The sequence below is a fragment of the Solanum lycopersicum genome, chromosome 9 (genome assembly GCF_036512215.1).
Source record: "Solanum lycopersicum chromosome 9, SLM_r2.1".
Lineage (NCBI taxonomy): Eukaryota > Viridiplantae > Streptophyta > Magnoliopsida > Solanales > Solanaceae > Solanum > Solanum lycopersicum.
The window spans coordinates 61,494,882-61,507,701 of record NC_090808.1 but is presented as its reverse complement, the minus strand read 5'-3'; the positions used below and the strand labels follow the sequence as shown (position 1 = coordinate 61,507,701).

General features: G+C 28.2%; 1 protein-coding gene across 1 annotated transcript; it reads left to right on the top strand.

The window, feature by feature from the left end:
• Positions 1-11,258: 11,258 nt before the first annotated feature.
• Positions 11,259-12,510, top strand: LOC101245988 (LOB domain-containing protein 29). Its single transcript, XM_004247298.4, has 2 exons — positions 11,259-11,700; positions 11,797-12,510. The coding sequence occupies exons 1-2, from the start codon at positions 11,422-11,424 to the stop codon at positions 12,250-12,252; spliced, it is 735 nt and encodes a 244-aa protein (XP_004247346.1). The 5' UTR covers positions 11,259-11,421; the 3' UTR covers positions 12,253-12,510.
• The last annotated feature ends 310 nt before the right edge of the window (positions 12,511-12,820 follow it).

Genomic DNA, 12,820 nt, shown 5'->3' with positions numbered 1-12,820 from the left:
TTGAATATAAAAATATATTTAGGAATTTTCATGTAGTCACTCAAAAATAGTTTAATTATGTTTCATAACTATAGTTCGCATCGACTGACGAATGAGACTGGGAGGAGGAGGAGAGAGGCAAGTGAAAGAGGGCAGAGAGTGGAGAGAGGCAAAATATGTATGTATTTCTGTCAAAATAATTGTATATATTTAATGGTTATACATATGTATTTGTACATCTGACGAGCAAGATCGGGAGAAGGAGAGGCGAGCGAGAGAGGGCAATAATTTGTATAATTTGCAGGTACATCTATATAAATCGCGTTTTTTTGTGTATGAGTAATACAAACTCATGGATTATACAATTATGATAAAACTCAAAATAACGATTTAATATAAACATAAATATATGAACTTTAAATAGTTACACAAATTATATTATATAAATTATATCATACAAAATTTGAAAACTATACATTTATACAAAATTTAAAAAGTTATAAAAAAAAAGATGATTGAATATATTAAATACTTCATTTCTAAATCATTTTTCAAGATCTAATATACGTTCTTATAATGACCTGGTCAAGAGAGTAAAACATCAATTAATAAGAAAACTATGATAAAAATAATCATGTCAATTATCATTTTCTTAATAGGTGTGTCAAGTCCAAATAATAACCGTCAAGAGTGGATGAAAGGATTACCTTCTAAAGTTTGTCCTCGTCAATTATATTTCAAAATACACCCAATCAAAAATAAATATAAAAATCCATCAATAAAGCCACTGACACTAATGATTTTCACCAAATTATTGGATTTTATTGTGTAGTTAATGAATATAGAGAGACAAGTTAGTGTGGGAAAGATAATAAATGATTATATATAGTGTAGTTACTAGTTAGTGAATTATTATATAACGACATTTTAGCGTGGGAAAGAGAATAATAATAATAATAATTAGTATTACATTATAGTATATAATTAAAATAAAGAAATTAGAAGCATCTTTAGATATGAAGAATCTCCAGGGAGTTAGAAAAAGGTTGAAGAAATATTGAAACACCTGGAGGTGATTAGTGTGGAAATTAAAAAGAGATTAAAGATGAAAGACCAAATGAATTTATATTTGATTCGAATGTCTTTCTGTCCTCTATAACATACATATATTGTATGAGTTGGTGACTGTACGGAATTTGAACATGTAAACCACTTAAATTTACAATTATTTTTCTAACCATCACCTATATAAAATATCTAAGAAGTCTGTGGGTGTGTTTGGTAGGAAAAAAAAATATTTTTTACGCAAAATGTTTTGCAAGGATATATTATTCTAGATTATTTTTTTTTGTTATGTTTGATTAGTAAGGAGAAAAATATTGTTCAGAAACATTTAGGTATAATTTAGGCAAATATTATGAATCGAAATTGCCCCCCAACCGGCTACCTTTACCATCGAGACCGAGATAATAATCCCAACTTGATAACCTAATTTAGCGTTGACTGAACAAGACCAAATCCCAAAACCTGATTGGAGACTAGAGTTCATGGAAGGTGAACGCAATCCCAGTCTGGGTCGGATTTCTTGATACATTTTAAGGGACGTTTTTGACTATTCTTGCCTTAATTATAAAGTTAGTCGGTTAATGTTAATAAGTCTAATTACTTGGGGGTTAAAAGAGGTAACCTTAAGTTAATTAGTGGGCATTATTGCCATCTTTTATCCTTAATTATATACTAATTAGGGTAAAAGAAAGAGGGTTTGAATAAAGAAAATAGAAAGAACAAGAGAAAGAGAGAGAAAGTTGAACGAGAAAGAGGAGAAACGAAGAGGACACAAAGCTTTGGGAATTTGCTTGCTTGATTTCTAATCTTCGGTGGAGGTAGGTTATGGTTTTCATGCTTTCATAGTAAACTCTTAATAGAGAATGATATGTATTGGTAGTATTGTAAACCCTGCTATGTGCTTAATTGTATGCATGCATGAACGTGATTATATAATTGTGATTATATTAAGCATGATGAAGTTATTGAATCCCAAATCTTGATAAAAACCTAATCTCTTTTCAATGATGATGCCTTGATAAGGGAAAAGGCTTGATGAACTAAAGTAATGAGATTGATGATGCCTTGGTAAGACAGAAGGCTTGATGAATTGATGGAAGAAGATTTAGGGGATCGGGTGTCACGAACCGACACGTAGAATTAGGGGATCGGGTGTCACGAACCGACACGTAGATTTAGGGGATTGGGTGTCACGAACCGACACGTAGATTTAGGGGATTGGGTGTCACGAACCCACACGTAGAATTAGGGGATCGGGTGTCACGAACCGACACGTAGAATTAGGGGATCGGGTGTCACGAACCAACACGTAGAATTAGGGGATCGGGTGTCATGAACCGACACGTAGAATTAGGGGATCGGGTGTCACGAACCGACACGTAGAATTAGGGGATCGGGTATCACGAACCGACACGTAGATTTAGGGGATCGGGTGTCACGAACCGACACGTAGATTTAAGGGATCGGAGTGTCACGTACCGACACAAGAGGATTAATGAATATGAGGGATCGGAGTGTCACGTACCGACACAAGAGGATTAATGAATATGAGGGAGCGGAGTGTCACGTACCGACACAAGAGAAATAAATATAATGAATCTTGAAAGATGTTAATATACTCAATCTAATGAACATAATTCCCAAATGAGTATGGTATTGAGGCTTGAGTCCTCATGCGTGAACTTGACGGTAATTGTTAATGATATAGTACTTGTTGTTGCTACATGTTGAGTATCATTGTTGATTTTATGATATTATTGGTATATATTGATTTCTATTTTGAGTTGGCCGATGATATCTACTCAGTACCCGTGTTTTGTACTGACCCCTACTTTTATGTTCTCTTCTTGTTTATTTATGGAGTGCAGCAAACGTGCCGTCGCCTTCGACTCAACAGTAATTCAAGCCAGTCTTACTACACCAGAAATTCAGGGTGAGCTAACGCTTCTAGCTTGGACTGGATCTTCTTCTTCAAGTCTTGATGCCTTGAACTTCCGGCATGGACTAGCTTCTTATGTATTTTTAGCTTTTAGAATACTCTTAGTTTAGTCATTTGATCGTAGATGTTCTTGTGGTGATGACTTCCAAATTTTGGGTATAATAATAGTTATTGATTTTATTAATGAGTTGAAGTCTTCTGCATTATTTTCTGTTGATATTATATTGAAATGTTAAGGTTTAGATTGGTTGGTTCGCTCACATAGGAGGATAGGTGTGGGTGCCAGTCGCGGTCCGAATTTGAATCGTGACAATCGAGGGCAGGGCAGGTCTAGTGACAAGGTGGTAAGTCGAGGGTTGGAATTCGAGAGCCAGGTAATGATGAACTTGAATGAAAATTTTGAAAAATATCATTTTTCTTGAATTAGAAACTATTAAATTATTTTTCAAACTACTAAAGCTAATCAAATATGAATATAATATCCTTTATATCATCCTATAAGATAAGTGACACAATCACTCAGTCACATGGCAAAGGAATAACTAAAGAATCATATTATATAGAACAAAATGAATGGGATCAGACTCTGTTCCTAGTAAGTAAATGATTGAATCTATTATTTTCGGGGAGATTAATGAATGTGGCACTTGTTATTGTTTTCATCCTCTCAATATATTCTTCTCCTCGTGCGTCCTTCTCATCCATACCTCTTAAAATTACTCCAAATTAATTTATATAATATTGTTTGACTGAACACGAAACACAAAGTATATTAAAAATTTACAAGAAAATTAAATTAGTATAAATATAAAAAAGTTATATTGTTTTTACAGACTAAAAAGGATCCTTTTTAAAAACATAATTAATACACATGGAAAACTATGAACCTGTGTATATACGTGAGATAAAATCGTATGAGATATAATTGAGATTTTATTTGAACATGTAATTTAATTTTTTTAAGTTGTATTTTTGCTCATATTCATAAAAAAACCATAAATAGAAGTGCATAACAAAAGTATAATATACTATCATAAAGCTATTCTAAAAAATAATACATCTTTTAGTAAAACGGTAAAATTAAACATGAGTGGTAGTGTACCACTCTATACTATCATGTTCATATTCCGTGAAATTTCATCATTTCTTTGGTATTCTCACAAAAAATTATGTAAATATAAAATAATGAATTTTTTTTTTTACTAAATGTAAATTTTTTTTTTACTAAATGTAAATTCCCAAATCAATTATTTTGAATTGAAATCATAAGATGAAATCACATAAGTTTTTACTGATTTCATCTAAAAAAAAAGTTTCAAATCACAAAATAAAATCGCATGTCCATAAACACAAATGCACTCAAGTTTATTTGACTCAATGAAATTTGTTAGTTAATTATTAAGGTGTTTATAATCCAAATAGTACTTCCACATTGAAATGGTCTAATTCAGAAAGTGCCTTTGGAATGCCAAAAGGACAACATACGTGTATTTATTTTATTTTATTTATAATAAATATGGAAGATATGTACGTACACCAATTAAAACTCTGTACAAGATAGATAAATTTGTAATATTGGTTGTGAAGTTGTGATTAGTTGAATGAATCCTGCATTATTGCTTAAAAAGAATGAATTAAATAATTTATTATCTTGCCATTGGTTTACATGTCTTCTTGTCTGCAAAAATCACTCTTCCTCTTCATGCTTAATTATACAAGTGGCCAACAAGTACACAAACTATATATAATGAAACAAATTAAAGTAAGCCGTTCATATAAGCAATTAGATAATGCCAGCCAGAAAGGCCACTCCATACGCAAGTTCGATATTATCAGATCACTTAAAAAATAATATTAAGTAACTTTAATACTTACTACGATAAATATAAATTTATCATGTTAAAAGATGATAAGTAAATAATTTTTTTACCAAAATATATATTGGGATTAGTTTTTTTTGTAGTAATAATGTACGTAGAACAAATCCCACCTAAAAAAAAAAACAAACCATAGATTAGCCTACTCATCAATCTTATATTAAATTAAGTTTTGCTTTTAAACTTGATGTCAAGTCGATTGCTTTAGGTGTGACATGCTTTTTGGGTTCTTGAAGTAGTGTAGTGTTATACTTTGTGGGGAAAAATATTAGTGCTATATTTGGAATTAAACTATAGCATGTCATTAAGAAAATATAATATTGAAAAACTAATGTTTGGCGTGAATATCTATAACTTCTATCACTTTCTTTGCAAGTTTTTTAGTATTTTAATTGTGATTTTCGTTAATTGAAAAATTTGTTATTTTTTAGACGACATGTAAATTGATAATGAGGTTACAAAAGATAAGTAAATTATGATAGATCATACTCCTTTTCAAAGCAAAAAATTATAGAAAAGAATGGATAGTTTTTTTTTTCATTAAAAAAAAAAAAGCAATAATAGTGTGATGATATTACAAAAGAGGATGAAAATACTTTCGACCCATCTCGAAAAGCTTTCAATCAATGGAAGTCATACTTCAAGTGGGCGTACGAGTTTTGATCCAAGATTTTTACATTATATATATATATATATATATATATATATATATATATATATATATAGAATGTAAAAATCTGGATCAAAATCGAATTTAGAAAATTGACCTTAATTTTAAAAATCATAACTAAAGTTTTCACTCAAAATCAATTTATCCATAAGAGAAGTAATTCAAATCTAAAATTTCGTAAAAGATGTGGTTTGAATCGACCCTCAAAATAACAAATTATGAATTCTTAACTTTTAAGAGAAAAATCCTTAAATTTCATTACCAATACGCGATTAAACAACAAAACAATCAATAAATAAACAACAAAAAAATGCAAAGTAGAAAGTTAGAATCTTAAACCTATAAAAAAAAATCTCTAAGTTGCTTCAACAACTTCAATACAAAACTCTCTAGCTCTCAAAATCAAAATAACATTACTCTTTGTCAACGTAATGAAAGAGACATCGGCATGATAACACAATAAAATCAGAAAAATCAAACATGAAAAAATTCTCAAAATAGACCCTAAGAATTTGTTCGAATCATTTCGAACACAAATTAATAATTTAAATCGATAAAAAAAACACATTTTAAACATATTGAATTCATCAAATCATTATTTTAGGATTTTCTTGACCATAAATTAATGGTGGTCAAACCTAACTTTCCACAATGCTAAAATTTTTACTGACGACTCAAATCACCCTTGAGTGCCTCTGCATCTGTACAAATCACTCAATTAAGTAAAAAAAAATTACCTTTCAGGCCTTATAAATAGTTAACATTTAAATCTAAGCTCGTTGATAAAAATATTAACTTTTGATCAAATTTTTTTTAAAATTAAAAATATTTCTTTAAAACACATCCAATCACCTCGATAATTGAGTCAGTCATCCCCCAAGTCACAAATGACAATATACCAAAACTATGAAAAATATCAAAACAAGAAAAACCAACTGATAATACAAAATGATCATACGAAGATCATCATTCAATACTTGATAAAATATGAACAATATAAGAAAAATGTGGCATTGACACTAAGCACATATAATTAAAGTCCATATTATAGGTTCTAGCTATCGAAAATCAAATAAAAATTGTTTATATGACTAGTTAGACTTGAATATATTCAGAATCTACTTTACGTTTATTTTTATTGTTACTTAAAATTTAAAATAAATATTTTTTTTGTCACTTATGACATATAAAAAAAAGATAATTATTTTTTTTATGTTTTACCTTCAATATTAAATACTCATTCAAAATTATTTTCGAAGATATTATTTAATGGAAGATAGTTTGATAAAATACTTATATAAAAGAAGAATTTTAATAAATCTATCAAGTCAAACAGTAACATATAAAAGTGAACGAAGAAAGTATATTCGTTGTGTGCTCGATACTTTAATCACTTTAAGATGGTAATAAAGCTAATCATATTATATTTTTTTTTTCAATTCCACATATGTTACTTATATATATCTTATTGTAACAATATAAGTGTGCCTTTCGGCATTTGGTTAGTAAAATAATTATTAGTTGCTAAAGATGAAGAATGATGGAAATGGATATTAAAAGTAGAGGCCTAGTGAGATAGACCAAAATCCCTTTCACTCTTATAAAATTAAAAAAAGAAGAAGAGATTTTACTATTTTCTTTTTCTAATTAATATATATTAATTATATAATTACACATATATTATGTAATTCATTGAATAATTTTTAGTTTAAACAATTAGATGAATGACTATTTAATGAATACTTAACTCAACTCATTCAAAGTAATCGAATTGGTAAATTTTAAGAATCAAACAATTATATATATACTCCGTCTTTTTTAATTTATATAACTCACTTTCCATTCTAATTTGTTTTAAAATAAATGATACACTTTTATATTGAATAGTAATGTAACTTTAAAATATTCATTTTATTCTTAATAAAATGATTTGTAGCTACATAAATATTCACCATTTATTTTAAATTACACATTTTAAAAGTTTTTTCTTTCTATCTTAAATTCTGTATCAAGTCAAACTATATCATATAAAATAAGACAGAGAAAATATATGTGTATATGAAATAAAATTCATTTTTTTTCTTAAATTAGTATTAAATCAAACCACAACAATATAATTATTTTTTTATAAGTATGTTTATAGGAAAAAATTTAAAAAAGAAGTGGAGTGAGGGATCATAATTAGGGGTTGTAAAGAGTGGGTCCAAAATGCACATTTGGGGTAAGGTCTACATGTTGGTGGCTAGGAGTGACACAAGATAGTGATTGAAAGTGATTAATGATTAAACAATAAGATTAGTTAATCATAACAAATACACTATTGCTCGACAAGCTGTGACCTCCTTTGCCTTAAACAAACACAATTACAAAAAGCCTCTCTTCTTTCTCCTTTTCCCATCCCTTATTATCAAAATTATATCGGGTCAGAATCGTAACTTAAAATTTATGATTTTGAAATTTTAATATTTCTATGTTTTACTAAGTTTTTAAAATAATGATTCATATATTATCTAATAATTTGTATGACAATTACAGAATCTATTTGATTTGACCTAATGCACGATCATTCACCTTAGCTAACTCCGTTCTTAATTCAAGTTGTGTGTACAATCGTACAACATTGCTATAAAAAAAAATTCTTATACTATCATATTATTTAGATAATACCAACAAATACAACTTTTTTTTAAAATATGAAATTTATCATTTAAAACTAAATAATAAGTAATAGTGAGTACTTGATAATGATGTAAGAAATTTTAATTATAATTTTAACTCAGAGTTTTATACGTGCTTCCCCACGTTGGATGGTTCTATTCCACTGTCCTCAAATATGTTTTTTTTTTCTTTCTTCATTTTATATAATTAGCATATACTCCTTTTTTCTTTTTTTCTTTTTTAATTCTGTACCAGGAAAAAGGGTAAAAGACAAACACTAAAATTTAGCTAGTTATTATTTCTCTTTGCAATTTTTTTTTTCTACGGATTAATTATGTAGGCTACAAAATCTAGCTAGTACTTTAACAATTGAAATATCAATAAAATTAACCTAATAACTTCTTCTATATATGTATATACAAATTGTAATTAATTCTTTTTTTTTCTTTCTAAAGAACCACTAAAAATGTTTTCTTAATTTAAAGATATTTTTGAAAAAAAGTTCCCCGAGGAAAAAGATGTTTCCTAAAAGCTACTATTTGGATAATATTTTTCTTTTATAATTAGTTGTCTTCCCAAAATAATTTCTTGGAAAGCGTGATTAATTATACTTTTAAATAAAAATGTGTCAAACGAACATATCCTTGCAAAAATGTTAGCATGGAGTAGAATAGATTAGGTCTGTTTTAATTATTCTATTAGAGAGAAATTTAAATTAAATACATAGATTAGCGTGTAAGCAATAAATTAATTTCTTTCTAATAAGAAAATACACCGTACATAGATGTCATATATCACAAATTAGAGATAGAATTTGCAGCCTATAATTTAGTAAAATATTCCTATGATGTCTTTTCTCCCATTTGTGAATGCGATTTGATTTATACGGTGAGAATTATGAAATTCATGCTTACTTATATACTTTTAATTACGTAGTCGAATGACCTTTTGAGTTAATTATAGTCAACACATATTTACAAATATTAAACTACGTTATATCGATTTTTCAAAATATTGAAATATTACTTATGTAGTTTATTTATTTCCTTTTTTTTTTGTCTAATCAAAATGTTTCTTCTTGTAGTACTATTAATTAAACAAGATGTGAGAAAGTTTGTCCAGATATATATATGGGTGACTTTCACATCTGTCAAAGAATAAACCTTTTAGGAAAAACACAAAACTATAATACAAAATTACAAATATTGGTAGCTACACTGCTCACTAATTAAGTACTACTCCGTTTAAAAGCTACTTTCTCTTGTTCCAAAGCATATTCTAATAACTTGTTTAAACAATAAAAAATGAATAATGCTTTATCTTTTTTTTTTAATTTTCTTCGTTAATTCCACGACAAAGCTAGAAATTTTAATTAGAATATTCAAAACTTTAATATATATTTTTAAAATAATCTTTTTAATTTGTATACAAAACATTTCTTTTTACATATGTACGATAGTACTTCCTCCGTTCAGAAATATTTGTCATGTTACGTTTATCGAAAGTTAATTTAACTAATTTTCAAAGGTAAATTAGATCACATTAGTTTCGATATTTTAAACAAAAGAATTAGATATTCTAAAACTATATGAAAAGTACTATAAATTACAAACTTTTTGCATATCAATATGATGAAAAAATGCATGTTAAAATGTTAGTCAAAGTTTTTATAATTTGACACTCTAAAAATAAAAACCATGACAAACAATACCGTGTAAATATTTTCATACTAGAGTTGTGATTTGAACCTCATTTCTTATTTAGAAAAAGAAAAATGTAGAACTCTCAAATTCTTAATCATTGTCCTACCTCGACCCTCGCACACACTCACACCCTCAACACACACACAAAAAAAATAATTTAAGAAAAGAAATATGCAATACTCTTTTGCTTCTAATTGCCTTATAGGAGTCTTTGAGCATTTTAGTTTTCTTTGGTCTTTGACCTTTAATATTTGTTTGCTATCTCTCATTTTTCAATACAAACTCTAGTTACATCTCAAAAAATAGATTTTTATAGCTAGACTCATTAGTAAAAAATAAGAAAACAATAATGTTAATACATTCGAATAATTAAACGCTTTAAAAACACTAAATAAAAAAGATAATTACGTTTAGCAAACATCCAGGTTTGAGACATCTCTCTATATATTGTGTTGCAAAACAAACCATTTTCATGAGAAAATAAAAAACAATAATTTACTCAAACTGTACCATAATCCAAGTGTCCAATAAATTTTTATCCTTTTTTCAACAACTAATAATTGATTATTGTAGTTAATAGGTTACCTTCCTAGAATAATTATCCTATAACAGTATAAGCCACTTTCACACGTTTGATTAGACCATATATACAAACAATTCATTTAATATACTTCATAACTCAAAATTTACTTGACATTTGATTATACACAAAATTTAGAAAATAAATAAAATTTTACATATTTCTATGATTGTAAATTATTTCATTAAAGATAAAAAAAATAATTTTAAATTTCTAATTAAAACAAGGCAGAAAACATACTAGAGTTTAAACTTCATACTCATAAAAGAAATGTTATATTGTTACATTACCTGAAAACACTTCTTCTGTCTCATTTAAGTTTTATTATCTATAAAACTTACCTGCTTATGTAAAATAATAGAAGACGGTGGATATTAGTTAAACTCATCTGCAATAACAAGTAATATTTTAATTACCCTGATCGTATAAAAATTCTTTATGCTATCAGTAAAATGCATATTAAGTCCCTCAAAATCAAAATTTTTTTCAAGACTTTGAATATTGAATTCTGAAATTTTATGACAGAATGTGTTTTTCGAAATTCATTTTTTTGAAAGAAAAGTGACAAATTTTCATGATCAAACGTCTCCCAAATATGAATGTTGTTATCAATTGAAAGACATTGATAAGCTTAGTGATGAATTAGCAGCAAGCATAGATGTATGGGTTTGGTTTTTGCTACCTCTTTTGTCCTTTAAGGATGTTAATTTGAGAATGTAAGGGGGTAAAGAGAATTTAATATTACAAAAAATAAATAAAAATGTAGCCCAATAAGGGAACCACTATCAATTAAGTTAATTTAGTATTCAATATTTTATGATCCACCTCTCTCTTCCTCTAGTGTTTATAAACATGGTGATAATGCTAGCAATTAGAGCTAAGAACTCACAAAATAATTAGCTTGATTAATTATCATCACCATCAAATTAAATAATATTACAATTATTAAGATGACAGGCACTGGTTCCCCTTGTGGTGCTTGCAAATTTTTGAGAAGAAAATGTATTAAAGGATGTGTATTTGCTCCTTATTTTTGCTATGAACAAGGTGCTACACATTTTTCAGCTATTCATAAGGTGTTTGGGGCTAGCAATGTCTCTAAACTCTTAGCTCATATACCTGTGAGTGATCGAGGAGAAGCCGCGGTCACCATAGCTTATGAAGCTCAAGCTAGACTTCAAGATCCAATTTATGGTTGTGTTTCACATATATTCGCTCTTCAACAACAGGTACATGATAGTTAATTATAATTTGATAATCATAAATCTTTTTAATTAATTGATCTATGAATTTATAAGATTTTTTTTTGTTTGTTGATGTTATAGGTTTTTAATTTACAAGCACAACTTGCTTCACTCAAGGAACAAGCTGCAGCTCAAAACATACAAAATGGTTCCAATTATATTACAAACCCTAATTATGACAAATTTCAAGATGTTCAAAGTTGGTTTCATCATCAATCTGAAAATCAAAACACTATGCCTCAATTTGATCATTCTAGTTTGACAAGTAACAATAATATTGGATCATCAATCCCATATTATGATGAAAACAATTACAACAACAACATGACATCAAATGATCATAATTACCATATGGGTAATAATTATGAGAATATCAATTTTGTGGTTCCAATTAAGGAAAATTTGTCAAGTTTTGAAGAAGGTGGATCTTGCTCAGTAGATTCTTCATTTGACAACAACAAGCAGTGGACATTTCAAGATCATGATGTTGTTGATGACCTTCAATCAGTTGCCTTCAGATATCTTCAACATTCTTGAGTACTACTACTACTACTACTAAGTTGAGATGATTAATTACTCTTGTCAATTTTGTATTGCTAAAAAGAGCCTTTATATGACTTGACATGATATATTTGCTAGAAACCCTAGAAAAAATGTTCAAAAAAAAAACATCATAAGCCTATTAGCTATGGTTCTGCCTACAATTGTTTCTCCTTAGGTCATGTGTAACCTTGGATATATGTAGAATATTATTAGTATATTTTAATAAAATTAATGATCTGTGTCTTTTATTAATTATTAGTACTCCTTAATTTGGCTTTTCAGAGGATCTATCAAGACCTACTAAATCATAGACCTTACTATCAGAAAGGAACCTCATTGTTTCTCTTTATATGCTTTCCCAATTTGTAGGTTTTTAGCTTAAGTTACAATATTGTAAATGACTTGCTACCCTAATCCTTCTTGACAATTTTTTTGGTTGATTTATCTTATGTTATGTTGTTCAGATTCTTCAAAAATGTCATCAGGTGTGTAAGTAGTACATGTTGGAAGGATATATCCAACAGAGGTGCGGCCGCAACTTTGGAGAGTGCAAGTGTATGTT

What these genes read in the sequence shown, in the direction of transcription:
- LOC101245988 (XM_004247298.4), top strand. Translation starts at nt 11,422, where the DNA reads ATGACAGGCACTGGTTCCCCTTGTGGTGCTTGCAAATTTTTGAGAAGA. An exon ending in TATTCGCTCTTCAACAACAG is followed by an intron (nt 11,701 to 11,796) that starts GTACATGATAGT and finishes TTGATGTTATAG; the next exon opens with GTTTTTAATTTACAAGCACA.